General features: G+C 41.6%; 1 protein-coding gene across 1 annotated transcript in view; it reads left to right on the forward strand.

Annotated features, from left to right (window-relative positions):
• The window catches only part of ITPRID1 (ITPR interacting domain containing 1), a 122,787-nt gene that overhangs the window by 45,852 nt on the left and 56,767 nt on the right, over positions 1-20,168 (forward strand). The window contains exons 6-10 of the mRNA XM_031952687.1: positions 254-305; positions 10,219-10,305; positions 13,482-13,684; positions 15,435-16,015; positions 19,383-19,440. Coding sequence (XP_031808547.1) covers positions 254-305; positions 10,219-10,305; positions 13,482-13,684; positions 15,435-16,015; positions 19,383-19,440 — 981 coding nt within the window. The remainder of the gene's footprint in view (positions 1-253; positions 306-10,218; positions 10,306-13,481; positions 13,685-15,434; positions 16,016-19,382; positions 19,441-20,168) is intronic.

Consider the following 20,168-nt stretch of genomic DNA (forward strand, 5'->3'; position numbering starts at 1 on the left):
AAGAAATAAAAGTGCTATCCACCATCCCCACCCATCCCTCTGTTAGTGGCAAATCTTTGTTCACACCAAATGTAAAACCTGAGGAAAAATGGAAAAGAAGATAGGATTTAAAAAATGAATATCTCATGATTTTGTGGCCATGAAATCAAATCAGATCTGCTTTGATGTCTGGTTTCCTGGTGAACACAATTTTCCTTGTACGAGACAAAAAAAACAAAACAAAACAATAACCAAAGGATATTTTTCATTGCAGATTCTTTGAATAAACAAGGAGTGGTTTCAGAGGCAGTGAAGGACTACATGAGGTAGGTCACAGGATGAATTCTTATTCCCTCCAGGTATGTCTCAGTCACGTCTTTGAAGTGGGAGATGGCTGAGGGAAGATGATTGTTCCTAGTAGCCCCATCTTAATGATGGCTTATGAAAGAAAAAATTCTCCCTTGGCCTTGCCATGGTGCTAATGAGCTTTTGTTAGCTTGGAGCAAAAAACAAGTTCTTTTTCACGATAAGTAGATTAATTCAACTGCTCTTGGGTAGATTGGAAAATCAATGGAACAGGGATATAGACAAAGGAGACAGCAGCCTTTCAATGAATGTAATGGAATCATTAAAATAGTTACATTGAAGCACTTGCCATGTTCTTATCATTAATCAGAGAGGTCGATTAATAACCAAAGTATTATTTTCTTTATGGATGGGCTCTGAGATGGGCAGTGCCCAGAGACACAATGGAATAATGGGGAAAAATATCCCTGGATTTGGCTGGAGTCCGAAGAGTTGAATTCAAATCTTGTTTCTATCATTTACTATCTGTGTGGTTGTACTTTCTTCAGTTACAAAATTAGAGGATCAGATTGGGTGGCCCCAAAGATTACTTCCAATCCTGAATCCAAACCTGCAATCGTTTGGATCTTGGAAAGCTGAGTGACATAAAGGAGAAATAGATGGTTTTAGAACAGGAAAACCAGCTTTAGACTCTTAATAGTCGTGTGTCACTGGGCAAATTGCTTAATACTTCCAGGTTTCCATTTCCTTATTTGTAAATTTTGATTAACAATAGTACTCACTTTATGAGGTTTTGTAAGAACCGATATAATGAGATAAAGTTCTATATAAATCCTAGCTACTGCCATTATCAATAAAATTCCATCCCATGGATAGGAGATGATAAGGAACTGGCTATTGAGAAGCCTTCCATAAGCCCAAAGCTAGCCACCCGGAGATACTCCCAGAGGTGTACTGAACCTGATAGTCTGAGGCTGAAAAAAATCTTTCTGAAGCAAAGAGGTATTTGCCCAGTTGGGTCAATGGCTCTTGCCCTTGGAAACCGAATAGGTGACAATGGAATCCTGTTTGGGAGGTGACAAGCTGCCAGCTGTGAGCTGTGCCAAGTGAGAGTACTCAGAAAAGTATTTCCACTCCTCCTTGGTTCTCACCAAACCTGTTTGTTGTATTCAGCCTAGGAGAGAAACTAGAGAGGGAGGCATTTGAAAAAGGCGAGTGGGAAAGGTCAGGGACGGGGCTGAGAAGTGTTTTGGAGCTTAGCAATGTCTGTAAGGGGGTCCCATGACAGAGCTCTGGGTCTAGGGAACACGTCACACCTAGGTCCCCTCTGCCCTAAAAGAAGCCTTCCTTTGTTCCTCTTGACCCCAGTCACCGGTTCCATTTATTTTCTCTTTTTCAACATGAAACTTCTTGAAAAGTGATATACAAAAGTTGCCATTTTCTCCCTGTCTTGGCTTGGGACCATTGGCTTCTGTCCCTGCCTCTCTGCTGAAATTATCCTATCTAGAGTTAAAATTGAGTTCTTGGTCTCCAAATCCAATGACTTTTGCTACAATCTCTTTGAAATTTCTGCTACCTGACCAAAAATCACACCCTGAAAAATTTAATCCTTTGAATTCTGGGAACTTTGAGCTGAAATGAATCCAGGAAGTCTGGTCAAACCCTCTTATTTTGTAGACAACATCTTTCTCCTGGGAGAACAATTCAAAAATGGGAAGACAGTTATCATGAATTTCCCTCCTCCAATCATATCTTCCTCTTTGGATCATCATATGTGCTTCTTTTGGAGCTCTTCATCATTGTATTTTGCCTCCTCTGGATACTCTCTAGTTCATCAAAGTTCTTCCTAAAAGATGGTACCCAGGACTCTATAGTCAGACCAAGGGAAAATAGAGCAGAGCCATTGCTTCTCTTGTCCTAGTCACTGCCTGTCTTCATGGAATCCCAGGGCATCCTTTAGATCATATTGATCATGCATTCTACAGATGAATTACCATCCAGTTGAGCTTTCATTAGCATGCACTTATGGAATTGATTTTTTGAACCCAAGGGTAAAATTTGGTATGGCCCAAAATTCTTGCTCATGGAGATCTTGTTGAATCCTGACAATGTTAGCTATTTCTGTAGGTTTTGTGTCTTATGCAAAATATATCAAGGATTGAAGGTATCCCTGTTTCTAAATCATCTCTCTAAATATCACCCAGAACAAGACAAGCATAGTTTCCTGGAGCACTCCATCCTCTTTTCAAGTTGTCATTGAAATTTTAATGACTCTTCATTAGTGGACCTATGATCCCATCAATGTGGAACTCCCTGCATTGATGAAGATTAGACTAATCCACCCATGTCTTCTCATCCAATTTGACTTTTATGCATAGTTTCCCATGTATTCCACACAAAGACCTATCCACTGGGCCAGAGACTTTTCCTGCATCTCTTGACATTTTGTGAACACTATCCATTCTTCACATTTGAGTTAGTATAATTAGCAAGATTTGAGTTCAGTTTCTACTTCAGACACATACTAGTTGTATGATTCTGGACAAGTCACCTATTTGCCTCAGTTTCCTCATCTGCAAAAAGGCATAATAACAGCATCTACATTCCAAAGTTGTTGCACAAGGATCGAATATGATGTTTGTGAAGCAATTTGCAAACCTTAGTGCCACATAAATGCTAGTGATGATTATTTTAGGCTTATCTCCTTTTTTGCTCATATAATTTTGATTAACTTTTATGTTACTTCATAATGGTATGTTACTGGATAATATACTGTAGCCTACTCACTCCCAAAGTAGACTTCCCCACTGCCATTTGGTTAACCTTCAGTGACAGTGATACTCCATGCTTTCCAGTCCAATGGTATCACAAAAAAAAAAAAAAAAAAAATGAGAATAAAAAGGTGGACCTTCATTTCAGGGGAAAACTTGAGGTTCTTAAAAGCACTGCATCATTTCCCAAACACAACTGAGCCTGCTCTTCCCCTGATCAACTTCATTATTTAGTATAGTCTAGCTACAGTGTCTCGCCAAGAGATATATTCCAATTGACCAAGTCTATGGATTGTCCATCTGTGTATATATCATAGCCTGGGAGATATCTCTTCTTCGTTTATTTGATTTTTGCTTAGAAGATAACTTGGTGGGAATATTTTGAATGATTATGAGTCTTCTTTAGGAGGCTTTGCAATGTTTCAGAGTTTGATCCAATTCATGTGACATTTTTCAAAAATAGAAGTTTCCTAAGGCCATCACCATCTCTAGAAATTTTCCTATTTCCTGGAAATTTTTCATGACAGTGGCAAATGTCTTTGGCAACTCATTTCTCTTTGTTTTCTGTCTCACTTGACATTTTAGAACCAAGTTATCTGCTATTGCATATTGCAACGATTCTTGGATAACTTTAGTCTATTCATGGGAGATGTTTTCTTGGAAGAGGGCCTTTAAACATTTTACTCTCCTAAATCAAATGTTTTGTTAAAAAATAATAAGTATAGAGGTATCTTACATTCTCTGTCCCTTTTAGTCAATTACATAACTATAAAATGTGATCCACTTTTGATGAACAAATTCAACAGTCTTCTCCTTAATCTCTCACTCCTCCTATTATGTCCAGCCAAGACTCAGTTTTGTGTCACCCCAGGATTCATCATCTTCACACTTACAAAATGCTGCTAAATAAAGGTGGAGTAAATCATGTAACCATTCTGCCTGGATCCAATACAAATTTATGGTACATAATCTCGATTGGGCCCTCACTGGTGCTAGGCAATTCTTCTACATCCCCCCACATCACCTCACTCTCCCACTCTCCACAGCAGCTCTTCCACAACTTCCCATCCCTCCTCAAACCCCTCACGGGTCTCCTTCAACCCTCTCAGCTGAGTCTCTTGATCATATTTTATAGGAAAATTAAGGCCATTCCCTATGAGCTTCCTCTTATCTCCTCTTCCTCATATCCCGTTACCTAGTTGCCTTTTGTCACCTTCTTCTCCTTTACCCCTGCCCCAGATAATGAGACAGCCTTATTTCTGACTAAAGCTAATCCCTCCCTTGTTCAAACTATCCCATTCCATCTCATCTCCTCCAACAAATAATCTCTTCTGTTAGCTCCACTCTATCACTTGTTTTCAACTTTTCCTCTTGTCTTTTCTCCTTTCCCATTACCTCCAAACATGCTCACACTTCCCCTATCCTGAAAAGATCTTCCTTCCATCCCTACTATCATCCTATTTCTCCTTTGCCTTTGGTACCTAAACTCTTAGAAAAGGATGTCTACAACAAGTGTCTTCAATTTCTCTCCTCTTGCTCTCTTGTTAACCCCTTACAATCTGACATCTGACCCAAGTATTCAATTGAACTGCCCTCCCCAAAGTTATTACTTATCTCTTAGCTGCTAAATACAATGACCTTTCTCCATTCTCACTCTCCTTGGCCCCTCTCAGTATTTGACTCATTGATCACTGTCTCCTCATTAAAACTCTTCTCTTTAAGTTTTTGGGAAGCCCACCCCTGTTTCTGTCTGCTGTGCCCTGTAACTGTAAGTATCCCTCCAGATTCTCTTCTCCCTCTAGATGACCTCAACTTTACTAGACAATATCATCAGTTTGTAGTGTCTGGACTAGCTCCCTGGAGGATCTTGGGATAAGCCTTGGTCTTAGTAGAGGAGTGAAGGAGGCAGGAGAGCCCCCAGGATGGTCAAAGATGGAGTGTCTCATTTCCAGTCCTCTCAGCCTTTATATACCTTATTGTAATCATATCATTACAGTACAATGATTATGTGTGAACTAGAGAACCATGACATCACCATGCTGAGTACTAAGTATCTATGGGAACCAGAGAACCATGACATCCCCATGCTCAGTACTAAGAATATATTGGAACTAGAGAACCATCATCTCCTCAATTCCACTGAGTTAACACCTTGTTTCAAGTGTCCTTGTTTCGAATAGACTTCTCCAGAGTTCTGCCCTCTACATCAGTTCCCATGGATTTAATTACCATCTTTATGCTAATGCTGATTGCAGCTATGTTATCTTTCTGCTGAGCTTCAATAGTGCATTTCCAGTTGCCTTTCTGACATCTCAAATTAGATGTTTAGGGGACAACTTAAATTCACTACGTGACCTCATTGCCTTTCTCCCTAAACCCTTCCCTCTTTTCCTCTTATCACAGAGGACAGCACCATCCTTCGAATCCTGCAGCCTGGCAACCTAGGAGTCCTGGCTTCCCCACTCTATCTCATCCTATATCCAAGCTCTTACAAAGCTCGTCAGTTTTCCCTTTGCAACATCTTCTGAATACCCTCTCCCTGTTCTCTAGGGCAGTTCTTCGTACCTTTAGCTCCAATTACTGCAACAACCTGCTGGTGGGTGTCTACCTCAAACTCTCCCCATTCCAATCCATTCTCTATTTGGCTACTTGAATGATTTCCCTAAAATGCATGCCAGATATTGTCCCTCCCCACCCCCAACATACTCAATAAACTCCAATGGCTTCTAATTGCCTCCAGGTGCAAATACAAAAAGCCATTTGGCATTCAAAATCTTTCATAACTTAACCCCCTCCTACCTTTCTTACCCCGTATTCCCTGACATGTACTTGAGCCAGTGAAACCTGCCTTTTTGCGGTTCCATAAACAAGAACTTCCATCGCTCAGCTCTGGGGATTTGCTCTGGCTGTCTCCCATGTCTAGAACACTCACTCTGCTTCGCTCTATTGACCTTCCTGACTTTATTTAAGTCCCAACTAAAATTCCACCCTCTATAGAAATTCCTGAACCCCCCCCCTAATTCTAGGACCTCCCTATAAATTATTTCCTATTTATCCTGTATTATGGTTTGCTTTGCATGCATTTATTTGTATAATTGTCTTCTTCATTAGACTGTGAGCTCCTTGAAGACCAGAACTCTTATGTTTTTAGTATTTGTATCCCCTATACTTAGCACAGTGCCTGATACATAGTAGATGCTTAATACGTATTGATGGAATAAATGAATAATTAAGCACTCCTTCAATATGTGTATAGGTTTTATTTTAATATTTTGTGGAAATGGTGAGCTAGATGTCTAGTTATTGAAGTTTTTCCTATTATCTTTTTAAAACAGGAATCATTTTTTCCTATTAGTCTTATTATGCCAGAGAAACTGAGGCAAGATAGAGATTGGTTTTTAATCTTTTAATGTGGAGACTTTGGGTTAGCCAACCGGATGGAGATGGGACTGGTGTCCAAATCATTCTGGCCCAGAGGAACTGAGGCAGGGAACTTATATAGGGTTTTAGCTAACTAGAGTTTGCAAACAGAATACAAAATCTGAGTATATAGTCTTATAGGGGAAACAAAGGCAGATAAATAGGGTGAGGACACTGATGGGCAGAACAAGAGATAATTCCAGGAAAGAATCATAACTTAATTCTGACAGAATAAGGGTTAAGATAAGAAGGTCTAGGGAGGTGAGGGGCAATGCTCAAAGGGAAGGGGAATTATCCTAGCAAAGATGGAGATAATGTACCTGGAGTTTATGACACAATGGTATATAAAGTGGCCAGAGTTTTAAAGTTTATCCTGACTCAGTTCTCCCAGTCCTAATGGCAAGGAAGGAGGGGTGGCCATAATAATTTTATTCAGGGCATAATAGTCAGAGCATATGCGATTTTACTCAAACATTTGATATATTTCAGATATCTTGAGAATCAGTCCCTTAATATCCTAATAATTGTTTCTCCTTCCAGCCTCCTATCTCCCTGTATGCAATAACTCTTCCCCTACTTGTTGACTTATTGTAATTCTGCATCCTGATTCAGTTTTTTGTAAACTGTGTTTTTAAAATCTAAGTATAGTGGCTGTGTCATCATTGATGTAAGAATTCGTATATTACAGTTTATCCTCACAGATATTTTCTGCTTTGTTTTCACTTATTTGTTATCTTCCTTTTAGTTTTATCCTGGCACATTTTCAGTTATGATCTGGTTTGATTGAATCTTTCCTCAAGCTTACTTTAAACTTATTTCAATATTTTATGACAATACATCTGATAATCTTCTACTGTTTTCATACATACAATTTTAGAAATGGATATATATTTAGAAATTGGTACTGCCCCTAGCTGGCATATCACTCTGAATATAAGGATTTATTTCTAGCAAATGTTGTTTTAAAGGTCTTTTGGTTTTGTTATTGTTGTTGTTGTTGTATCTACTGATTCACATCAACCAATTAAAATTTCTTAAGAATCTGTGCCCATATCTGTTCTTTTATCCATTTTCCTTCATTTTTTTGGCAATAACATGTTTAAATAAATCAGGCTAAATTTGTTTAATTTCATGCCATAGATTATTCACATTTGTATTCTTACTTCTAATTTTTATCTTTGCTCTAACAAAATGGTAATTCAGCTATACTCATATAGTTTTGCAAAAAATAACTTTGATAGCCAGCTATTTCCTCTCTGTTAAAATATACTGAATTATACTTTAGGTGATATCATCTCAATATTTTCCATGTCTTTCAACTGATAACATTCTTCTTGAAGAAAATATTCATGTCTATAGTCTAGGGTATTTTGCCTTCTTTACTTTCTTAATTCTGAGTCACATATTTAAAAAAATATTTCTATCCTCCTTTATACCTACCTATGTGTATATTAAAATATATGTTTATTTAATTTGGAGAGTCTTATTGAGTTCTTTGTAAAATTTCTCTGCTTCCTTATCCTCTACAACAGATGTTGACTTGTAATATGTAATTATCTTCATGGTGGTCTTTTTATGAATTCTCACCATGAGTGCTGCAATACGAGATGAACAAGTATCCCATAGAATGTTATTTGAACACATGATACAACCAATTCACCCGGCTCCTTTGTTTGTCTCTACAAGGAGATCCTCAGAGCTTTCCTTATTAGTTACAAAGTCCTTTTGTCTTTTGGTTTCATTTAGAGTAAGAATTTCCATGCTAATATGATATGTATCCATCGATCACTCCAGTGACCAAAGCCATTTAGAACAGTTCACTTTAAATGGGTTAACAATTGTGTGCTTAACGCACTCTGGTCCTTTTTCTCTGTCTCAGTTACAACAGAAGCTTAAGGAAGTTATACAAGATTAAGGAGAATTTTGGATCTTACTTTGTTTTCTTGGGTTGCTTTAATCCAAGAATGTGGTCAGGCAACTGGGGCTGAATTGCTCCTAGACAGACTGGTCTCTGGAGTGTGATTATTATCTGTCAGTCTGACCATACTTAAAGCCTTTTCAGCCTGGTAGAACCTAAAATATTATTTATTCCACTTAGATAAACTTTGTGAATTCAAGAATACTTCCATATTACAGTGAATAGGACTTAGCCCAAAAAAGGAAAGGAGAGGGATAGAGACAGGGAAAAAGAGAAGAAAAGAAAGAAGAGAAAAAAAAGAAAAGAAAATAGGTTGGCCTGAAATGGTTTAACTTGGTATTTACTTTTCCAGAGAATCACTAGCATCATCTTCATAATATGTTCTAGAATTTACCTAAAACCCCGTCAATCTTATTGGCCTGTTGTTTGAGACACCTTTGCGCTTCCCTTTTTCTGAACGTTAGCATGTTTGCCATGCTCAAGGCCTGGTGGTCCACTCTTTCCATCTTGATTATCTTTTGAAGGTCTTTCAGAGTGATTCATCAGCTGCTCCTCCCAATTCTTTCAGTACTTTAGGATGTAGTTTGTTTGGGATGTTAACTTGAACTCATCAAAAGAAGCCAGCTGCTTTCCTACTCTCTCTCTAGTTTTCTTGTGTCTGAACTGCATGTGGACTATGTTTCCTATTTTTCTCTTTTCTATTGCAAATATCATTCTATCTGGGAAGGAAAGCCAAAGTAAGATAAAAGTTAAGGAACTTTGTCATACACCATCTATGTGTATATACCCAAGCAGTGACCCTAGTTCCTCCCCATCCCTGCTGGGATGCTTGCCTCTATACAATGTTTATTGGTGGAATCGTGCTTATCCCTTCTTTAAGCCCTTAGAAATTTAAAATCTCTGGAACTAGGGCACATGTCAAATCATTCTCAGCCTTCTTCTACTTTTTTAAAACATTACATATTCTAAGATATAGAAATTCCTTCCCCGACTCTTGCCAATTCTTACCATTTTCACCTCCTGTATTCAGTTATAGAATTGGACTCAGAACCAGGAAGACTTAAACTCATATTCTAACTCTGACACATTCTGGCTGTGTGAATATGGGCAAATCACTTGCGTGTTCTGGGTATTTCTCTAAGTTGGAAAGAAAGTGCCAGCCTGCATTGGCAGAGGGAGTTTCATCATCTGGGAGTTCCCTGTCACAGAACCAGTCCCTTTCTCTTTTTTAAACTATCATAGGCAGTTCTAATTCTGAGAGCTTGCTGCCTTTTGCCATTATTTGCCCGAGCAGTGTGGCTAGAGGGAGTTTGTGTTGCCCACAGTGTGGATGTCCACCTTCAGTGTGCATTCTGATACTCTGAGGGTCCTCCTAGATTTAAAGATTGTTCAAGTGTCCTAGGAAAAGGAACGAGGCTCAGTTGTCACCTGCTGTGACTCCCTCTTCACAAAACCTCCTTTTCAGCATTTTCCTCCATTGTTTCAGAAGGAGCCGCCCTCCTAAAGTCCCCCCAGTGATTCACCATCTGTCAAAAACAAGACACTCTCTCACCTTCAGAATGAGCATTAGCAGGTGCCTAACACCTAGTGGCTAACACCTACCATCAGGTTAAAAAAAAGAGAGGTTTCTCTCCAAGAAGTCTCTTTCCCTAGGGGTGGACACCTTCTTCTTCTGAGGAATGGCTAGCATTTTGTTGTTAGGAAATAAGCTGAAATGCAAATGTTCACGCTGGTATAAAAAAAAGCGTAATGACATCTCAGGGGGACCAGCCTCATCAACACATCTCACTGGAGCTTTCGTGTCTTTTCTTCCCATTGCTGCAGATCCTTACAACAGGTTTCCGAAGCTCCAGCGCTGTCCAGAGGGACCAGTTTCAACTCCTTCCCTTCTGTATCGAGTATCCCCAAAAGGTCGGTAACTTCTCAGTTCTGCTCGACGCCCCAAACCAGTCATATTTCGATTTGCCTGAGAATCAATAATTTTCTCCAAGACTAGAAATGCAGCAATTTGAGGAGGTAGCAGGCGATGGGAAAGATTCTAAAACGTGGGTCTGTGAGATTAAATCCCAGATCTGCCATTGTTCAACTTTGGATAAGCTTCCCTGGGCCTCAGTTTCCTCATCTGTAAAGTGAGAAGGTGACTTTCAAGGTCCATTCCAGCTCTAAACTTATGGTCATGTGACAGCATCAATTGTGATGGTTTTAACATAGGGAATGCTAAGCCCACCAGGAAATCCACTCAGGTGAGATGCGGGGCTTTGCAGCAGGGGACAAGCTGCAACAACAGAGTCCTTCTGAACTCCAGGCCCACAAAAGCTCTTCTGTTCCCAACTGTAACCTCTAGAAATCAAGTTAAGACCATTGGCCAGATGAAGAGGACTGTCCATTGTTGAGTTTGTGGGAACGTCAGAACTGGATAATCCAAAAGCTAATATGGAGCATAATTTAGAATTCAATTTCATTCCCTTGCCTGCATTGGTTAGATTAACTGGATTATTGCCAGTGACTGCTCCTCCCCCACTTTTATATTAATGCTAAATAGGTAAGAAGTAAAAATTTAGAACCTACATTCTATAATAACATATATTGTCAAATGAAGTTCTTGTAATTTTTTGGTCATTTCTTCAAGTCATTTTTTCAGGCGTGTCTGACTCCTCAGGATCCCACTTGGAGTTTTCTTGGCAGAAATACTGGAGTCGTTTGCCATTCTCTTCTCCAGCTCATTTTACAGATGAGGAAACTGAGGCAAACAGGATTAAGTGACTTTTTCAGAGTCACATGAATAGTGTCTGAGGTTACATTTGAACTCAGGAAAATGAGTCTTCTTGACTCCAGACTTGGCGCTCCATCTACTATACTATCTAGCTGCCCTGAAACAGAGCCATGTGAAAATCCACTCCTATCAATTAGCCAATCAATAAGCGTTTTTTAAGCACTACTTAGAAAATTAGGAACGGTGCTGAGGAGCAGGGCTATAAAGAAAGTCAAAATCACACTACCTGCCTTCAAGGAGTGTACCAGGAGAGATGCAAGTTAATAAACATTTTTCAAATGCATACTATGTGCCAGGCCCCGTACTAAGTTCTGGGAACATGGAAAGAGGCAAAAAATAGTGCTTGCCCTAAAGAAGCATATTTTGTAATATTAAAAAGTATAAAAAAGATGGAGTATATTGGATGATTATCTCAGAGGGAAGGTGGGAGCAATGGTAGGTGGAGGGAGAATGATTGATACCTCCCAAAAAAGGTAGAATCTGTGCTGAATCTCCACGGAAACCAGGGAGCTAAGAGGTAGAGGAGAGGAAAGAAAATACTTTGGCATGGGAGATCTCAATAACAACCTCAGAGAAACCCCTGAAAAGACTCTCCGTGCTTTGAGCATCCAAACTTTTCAATAAAATCAATTTTAAAAATCTATAATTAAATTATTATAGATAAATATTAATATAATTATATTATATTACACATTATATTATACATAATACATTAATATGATATTATTTATAGAATAATAATAACAAATATATTATAAACAAATATGAAGCAATATTTAAAAATAAATAAATTAATTAAAAGGAATTCCTTATTTGGAGGAACAGGAGAATAAATTAAGTGACTTTTTCCAAATACTGGAACCGACTTAAAACTATAATTAATTATTTTTCTTAGAAATATTTCCTTCCCTACATCTTAAAGAAAATATATTCCCTTCAAGGCCTCTTAGATGGTGCATTAAGGATATGTGAACTCCTGCCAATGACTGGTCAGAGTGGAAAGCGTGATGGGTTTGGAATCAGTCTCCAACACTCTGGTTCTGCTATGGACGATATGTATGACTTTAGTTAAGTCATCAAATTTGAGCCTCAGTTTCCCTACTTTGAAAAATGAGGGATTTAGAACAGTTTCCTCTGTAGGCCCTTTTGGTTCTAAATCTATCTATGACTTAGAAGAGCAGCTAGGTGGTACCATAGTGAACAGAGCACTGGGTCTGGAGTCAGGAGGACTCATCTCCCTGAGTTCGAATCTGATCCCAGTCACATAATGGTTGTGTGACCCTAAAAACTCACTTAACCCTGTCTGCCTCAGTTTCCTCATCTGTAAAATGAGCTGGAGAAGGACATGGGAAATCACCTTAGTATCTCTTCCAGGAAAACCACAAATGGTCATGAAGACTCAAGCATGACTGAAAAATGATTGAACAATAAGACTTAGAAGATGATCTTTGAAAATTGTCATAGTGACCATTGAGTCACCTGACCACTCCGAAATCTGCTCTGTCATATTTCCCAGACCATATGACTTCTCCTTAGGTCCATCCCGGAATTCTAAATAGTGATTATCAGAGCTTGGACTCCAGAGATATAAATCTCCCAGAATCCAAGGTGGTTCCATGCCCTACTGTGGCATCAGAGTAAATTCTTAGTAGACATGCACTTGAATATTGGCTCAAGGCCCATAAGGTTGAATTTGTTTAGACTCTCCCAGCCAGTAAGTGTCCGAGGTGGGATTTGAACCTGGATGTTCCTGACATCAAGACCAGAATTCTGCCCTTGTGGTTTTAGGGAAGCAATTACACAGAACAGGGCCTGCTCATCAGAAATTAATCCATTCTGGTGACTGGGCTCATTTTCACTGAAGCCTGTCATTGTCCAGAGGGTTTTGGAGTGTATGAGTATATTTGCCCTTATGCCGAATAGTTCTAAACTCCCACACCATATTTTTTTTTAAGTTTTACCGTTTATTTGGCAATAGCTTTTCTGCATTCTTTGTTTCCCCGTTATTTCTTTCTGTTTCTTACTTTCAGTACCTTTACTCTCTCTTAGCCCCAGTTTTTTAATTTGTCTGTTTAGATCTCTTATTGGCTGGAGACCCAGAAAGCCAAGTGTGTTAGAACTGTATTTTAAACAAGAGTAAATAGGCCCTGAATGAGGCTCTGCTATTTGTAAGATTTCGTCTGGGACTTTTTCTGAGGTTCCCGGGCCACTGAGCTCAAACCGAGCTTCCCCACTGAGCATTAAAGAGTTGCCTTCACTTCCATCAGAACGGGAGATGATCATTTAATGATGACTGCACTTCTGTGTGTTACAGCATTTCGGAATGGCTGGAATTCTGGCAAAAGGATCCAGTGGAGATCCTCCTCGATCTGGGGTTTGGGGCTGAGGAGCCAGACATCTGCACCAAGATTCCATCTCGCTTCCTCGGGGGCAGCTCCGCGGCAAAAGGCATCAACATCCGGGTGTTCCTGGAGGCTCACAAACAGCGGATGGATCTTGAGATCCCCAACTTGTACGGTGAGTCACAATTTGGAGGCAGAAGGCTGCGGAGGGCAGCTGTGCAGGGTCTGCAAGGAGCCCAGAGATGGGCTTCTTCCTCCCTCCCACCCCCTCTATTGTAGGAAACATGTTAAGACATTTAATCCAACTTCAGCCACGATTATGTGACATTCTCCTATCACCTTCAGTCATCACGGTTCCATGATCCACCTCCCTCAAGACTGAGCGTTCCAATAGTTCTGGAATATCTGGTTGGGAACGAGTTGAGTTGCATGGAGGTTAGAACTAGGAAGATCTGAATTCAAATCCAGCCTCAGACACTCATTAGCTGTGTGACTCAGGACAAGTCATTGAATCTCATTTGCCTCAGTTTCCTCATCTGTAAAAATGAGCTTGACAAGGAAATGGCCAACTACCTCAGTATCTCTGTCAAGAAAACCCAAAATGAGGTCGCACATGACCAAGCAACAACAAAATAAATGGCAAGCTACTATTATAATATGGAAAGTCCTTTGCCATTTTTGAGAAACAGAATTGAGAGATGGGGTTTCATGGGTAACCCTGGTGTAGCTGGACTATGGAGGGCATGGAGGGAAGAGACCTGGAAAGCTGGGAGAGACCCAGATTGGAAGAACCTTAAAAACCCAACAGAAGGTCTTCTATTTGATCCTGATGGTCGTGGACAGCCCCGGGAACTGGGGTAACTTTTGGAAAAGGGAACTGACCTGGGCAGAGCTGGGCTTTGGGAAAATCCCTTTGGGAGCTGAGTGAAAGATGGAGGAGAGTAGGAAGAAGGTTTAGGCAGGGAGACCAATGAGAAGACTACTGCAATAATCCAATTAAGAATGAATAGAGCACCAGCCCTAAAGTTAGGAGGACCTGAATTCAAATCCAGACTCAGACACTTAATACTTCTAGCTGTGTGACCCTGGGCAAGTCACTTAACCCCAATTGCCTCAGGGGGGAAAAAAAGATGATAAGGAGAGCTGGGTGGTGCAGTGGATAGAGCCCTAGCCAAGGAAGAACTCAATTTGAATCCTAACTTAGACACTTACAAGTGGTGTGACCCTGGGAAAAGTTGTCAAAAACCCTCACCAAAAACCTTCTATTTGCCTCAGTTTGCTCATCTGTAAAATGGAGATAACAATAACAGAACTTATCTCGTGGGTTGTGTTGAGGATCAAATGAAATATTTGTAAAGTACTTTGCAAAATGCTGTTATTATAAACAAGTTAAAGCTAGTAAAAAGTATCTCAGTCCATATTTGAATTCAGGTCTTCTTGACTCCAGGCCCAGTGGGGAGGCTATTTCAGCAATAGGGGAGAGGCAAGGGCAAAGGAAGGGAGACACGAGGTCGTCTGGGGGAGAACAGAGAGACCAGTTTGGTTGGATCTCAGAGTGAGGGAGAGGAAGTGATGTCGGTAGAACTGGGGAGACGAGCTGGGAATCAGGGATGGAGGGCTTTAAAGCCTCAGTGGAAGAGTTCTGGGTTTATTCTAGAGGCAATAGGGAGCCACTGAACTTTCTTGAATAGGGGAGAGGTGCAGTCAGAGCTATCAGACTTAAGAAAATCCCTTTGGCTGCTGTGTGGGGGATGGACCGGAGGCAGGGAGACCCATGGGGAGGCTGCAGCACTGACTAAGAGAGAAGGAGAGGATGGCTGTGAGCGGGGACAGCGAGGGCGGCTCTCCAGTCCCCAGTGCCAGTCCCACAAGTGCTGGGCGAATTCCAAGCCTGTTTCCTAATCTCGCTTCCTTGTCTCCCTCAGGACGATTCCGACAACTGGAAGTGCTGGACCATGTGACGAATGCCTTCTCCTCTCTGCTGAACGATGTCAACAGCCTGCAGAGGGAAGGGAAGGAGCAAAGGCAGCCAGGGCCGCCAGAGCCGTCCCAGGTGCCCGAGGCCAAGGGCCGGCGGAGAAGGATTGGACAACTCTTGAGGAAAGCCTCAAAGTGGACCATGAAAGGGGACGGCCCACAGAGGCAAGCCGGGTTCCTGGGGGGGGAGGAGGACCTTCCTCCCGCTCCCGGGGAGCCAGACCAAAGTCCCTCTCTCCAGGACGGCAGGATGGACTTTGCTGGCGGCAGCCACCCACGTCCTTCGACAGAACAGCGGCCGCCCCTGGCCAGCGATAAGCCGGTGTCCCATGAAGCTTTGCCATCTGTTCCGGGCAAGCCGCGGCCCTCTCTCTGGGGGATGTCCCCGAAGCAGCCGCCCCTTCCCTGTGCCCCAGAGGGGTCACCCAGAGACCGAGGCATCCAGGAGAAAGGCCCGCTGCTGTCCCACAGACTCAGGCAGGTGGTGCACATGGACAGGAAGCCGCCGGACTCCTTTGAAATGGAAGAGGTCAGTATGATCTGTCTTCTATGTGTCGAGTCTCCGGGCTCAGCTGGGGTCCCCCCCGGGAAGCCCTAGGACCCCTCTCCCAGCACCTCCCCACCATATCACTCACCAAGCAAGGTCACTGTCTGCAGGGCTCCCTGCAGCACTAGTTAGGTGCTGGGGACCTCAATTTAGAACCAGAACAGACTCCGTGACGGTCCAGCTTCACTTTATAGAGAAGGAAACTGAGGCCCAGGGTGGTCGGGGACATCATTGGCTGACAGATGATCCTTGATCTGGACCTGGATGGGCCCTCAGTAATCATGGTAGAGATGAGGGAAAGGCCCAGGAGGAGAAATGACTGGACTCCAGCTTTCTGATGATCATCTCCAGTTAGTTTTAATTCAGGACACATTTAATTAAGTGACTTGCATTTTCAAGTCATTGTGCTGAATGCTGGGTTAATGAGACCAGCAGCCCCTGCCCACAGGAAGCTTTCTATTCCAGAAATGTCTCCCTTGAGCTTCGGCTCCGTGGAAAGAAATGGCATCCACGGGGAATATTTCATCTGTGAGAGGCCGTGTGCTATGGTGGCTCTAGCTCTGCTTCAGGTTAGGGGAGGGCTGAGTTCCATTCTCACCCCTCATGCACTGGGAGTTACTTAATTGCCTCAGTGGTTCAGGGATGTCAAGGACCATGAGAAGCAGCCTTTGGTCACCAGAGTAGTACAGAGGGCTTGGCCCATGATCTCCACTTTCCAGGTCATGGCTGCACCAGAAAGGGAAACTAGGGCTCAGAGACCGGAGAGGTTCTTCATGAACCAGGAGTCAGAGAGAGGCTCCCTCTTACTGGAGGGTTTGATCCGGGGGCTGAAGGGTGGTAGGAATAGGCTAAGATAAGGAAAGACATTTCCCATGAGCAAAAAAAAGTTTGAGCAAAGATGGGGAGGAGCAAGGAGCACCTCAGAACCGGGGATTTGGGGAGAACACAGAAAAATTTCCAAGCCAGCATATGACAACCCTACAGTCAGATGGGCTGCCTGGGGAGGTGGTGGGGTCCCTGAGATCTTTGAATGAAGGTTGAGTGGATCACATGTCAAGGAGGTTATTAAGGGGTTTTTTGTTCTAGTCTGTGGGGATCTAAGATCTCTTCCAGCCCAGAGGACTCTGGGATATGGATCTCTAGCAAAGTTTGCATGCAAGGCCATGTCCAGTCCTTCTGATCTCTATCTGGCCACGGACCTAAATGGCTCTGGAGGGGAGAGTAAGGCAGGTGACCTTGCCCAGCCCTCCCTCATTTAAAACCAATTCACTTGCACGTCATGGCATCACCTCCCTGATAGCAAGGACTTCTTCCAGTACAAGAACAAACAACAAAGTTTTGTATTATGTCACCCTTGCTACATTTCTCCTGATCATTACATGAGAAACTTTTGTCTTCTGTTTTTAAGAAGGTCCCTCCATTTATAATCTGTTAATCCTTAGGCAAAATATAAAATACATTCTTGGCAATTTAGCCTGTGAAAATCTATTTGTTTTCCCATTGATAGAAGAGTAATAAGAGCCTTGGGAGTTAAACAGGGGCCAGAGCAAGGTTAAAACATTTGTTTTGAAAGACGAAGCTTAAAATCCAATTACCGAAAAATGGCCAAAGTCTATAGGCCCTTCTCTTTCTGCCCCTTACACCTTGAAGAGTAAACATCTTTTAGGTGACTGGTTGAGAGACTGGGGATCTTTACAATGGAGAAGAGGGAAAGGGAAATCATTTGATTATAGTTGGGAGGAACCTTAGAGATCATCTAGCCCCACTCCCTCACTTTCCAGATATGGAAACTAAGGCTCAGAGAGTCAAGTAGCTCTCCAGGAAAAGCCAAATCCATGGTGCATTTATTAAAGTGCTTACGTACACTCTGGGGTTACAAATAAAGGAGCTCACAACGGAATAGAGAAGACAAAGTCCAGAGTACAAACAAAATATAGATGGGAGCAGAGGTCCCACCTGTCAGTAGGTGCTAGAACAAAAATTTAAAGCCGGATGTGCTGACATCAACCCCAGCTTTTCACAATACCAGATTGGTTATTACTTTCAAGTACTTGAAGGATTATTGAGTAGAAGGAGTGGGAAGAGAATAAGCATTTATTAAGCTCTTACTATGTGCTAGGCACTAGACTAAGTGCTTTACAGATATCTCATTGATTTAGTAGGAGAAAGTTTAGATTTGCTCTATTTGGCCCAAAGATTAAAATTACGAGAAATAGATGGAAGGGCCAAAGAGTCATTATCCTCGTCATCATCAGAAAGTGAGACTAAAGTGATTCTTATGCTATTGATCCATAATTTCCTGGCACACAAGTCATTTAATCTAATTGAATGGGGGAGGGAGGGCAGCATGGAACAATGGGAAAGAACTCTCCCTTTGGGTTTGAAAAACCTGCCTTCTAATTCTAACTTTCATGTTTACTCCTTGTGTGTCCTTGACAAATCCCTTAAACCTCAGCTTGCACCAGGGCAGTTAATTGTGCTTCTAACTGCAGGTTTCATCACATTATAAACACTCTAATAAATGTGTTTTGGCTTGAATTTTTCAGGAGTTATTTGATTTTTCTGAACCTCAGTTTCCATATCTATAAAAATGGGGGCACTGGGCTAGTTAACTTCTACAAATTGGATTAGATGGATTCTGAAGTGCTTTCTAACTTAGAATTATGGGCCCATAATGGTACAACTTAATTATAACATGAGACAGGGGAAGTGCAGAACTGGTCTTGGACTCAGAGAAACCTCTCTCTCTCTATGTGACACTAGGCAAGGAACCTCATTTCCCAAAGCCCCAGGAAACTGTTCAAGAATACCAGATGCTCAATGATCTAGATTGCCAGGGATCTAGACTGTTAAACAGGACTTCTGTTTGCAGGAGTTCCCCACGTAATTGAAATCATAGATCTTGTCCAAAAAATGCAAAAAATAACATTTTGGAAGACTCTCTGTTCTCATGAAGTTTACAGTCAATAGAATAGCTAAGACATAGTTGTGCATAAATAACTGAAATAAAAAATAGAATGTCATATGTTCCCCTCCCCAAAAAGTTGTCAATTCATAGCCCAAGAAGGAGACCCCAGGAGCTCAAGTGGCCTTTGATCTTTCATATTTTCAGGTACTATTTATTGTCCTGAAATACGAGTAGAGCTAATTACTCTCCCCACTTCCCTAAGGGACCAACATTTCTAAGTAGGGAGTAGTAAGTATCCTGACAAAATCACAGAAACAACTTGTAAGAGAAAATAATTTGGATATTTCTGTAGCTTTAAAATTTGCTGGGTTCGATGCCAGGATAGGGAGGCAAAGATTACGAAGAAATAACTGATGGAATTGTTGCTTTTGGATGTCTCAGGTACAGAGCTTTGAGGAAGAACCTGGAAATCTACTGGAGGTGACCTTGGGCACAGTGGGTAAGAATCAACCCTTATGATCCATTTTGCTATTCCTGATGATCCCATGATCAAATTCCCTATTCCTAGAGGGAGGTTGAAAACGCAACTTGATACGTCAAGCAGTTCTACCTGCTTATGAGATGCGTGAATGTGCTTGTGAGTGTGGTGGGTGTGTAAGCATCCAATATGACCAAAGAGCGTCCATGAAATCCGAAAGAGCGTGATAGGAGACACGGCTGATGTAGCAACGATGTGGGACTAGGCGATGTGTTTTAGCCCCAAATGTTTGGGTTTACTCATGTGAAGAATTCACATTGTCTTTGACAAATAGTAGTTTTAGAAGAAGAGATTACAGACAAAATGGAGAAATACAATAGACAACATAAAGGGAAATTATGAAATAGGGTCGGGAGAGCAGAAAATGAGGTTTTATGGAAAGGGCAAGTTCTTTAGTGGGGTCTGCCATTTACTAGAAAAAAGAAAACACCCCATGAGGTGGGGACATGCCCTTAACTGGCAGGCTAAATCCTGAAAGGGACTTTGTCCCCTAAAAGAGTTAGCTAACTTGAAGGACAAATGGGATCAGGAGAGGAGAGACATCATAAGGCATGTGGAGGGGGGATTAGGAGGGACACCGCATGCCATGGGGAAGGGGCAAAGGTGCTGTGGCAGATTGAAAGCAGTGTGGAGCCATGGGCCATAAGCTGATTTATACGGAAAATTTAGTTGATATAACTTGGATTTCT

The sequence above is a fragment of the Sarcophilus harrisii genome, chromosome 1 (genome assembly GCF_902635505.1).
Source record: "Sarcophilus harrisii chromosome 1, mSarHar1.11, whole genome shotgun sequence".
NCBI classification, from domain to species: Eukaryota; Metazoa; Chordata; class Mammalia; order Dasyuromorphia; family Dasyuridae; genus Sarcophilus; species Sarcophilus harrisii.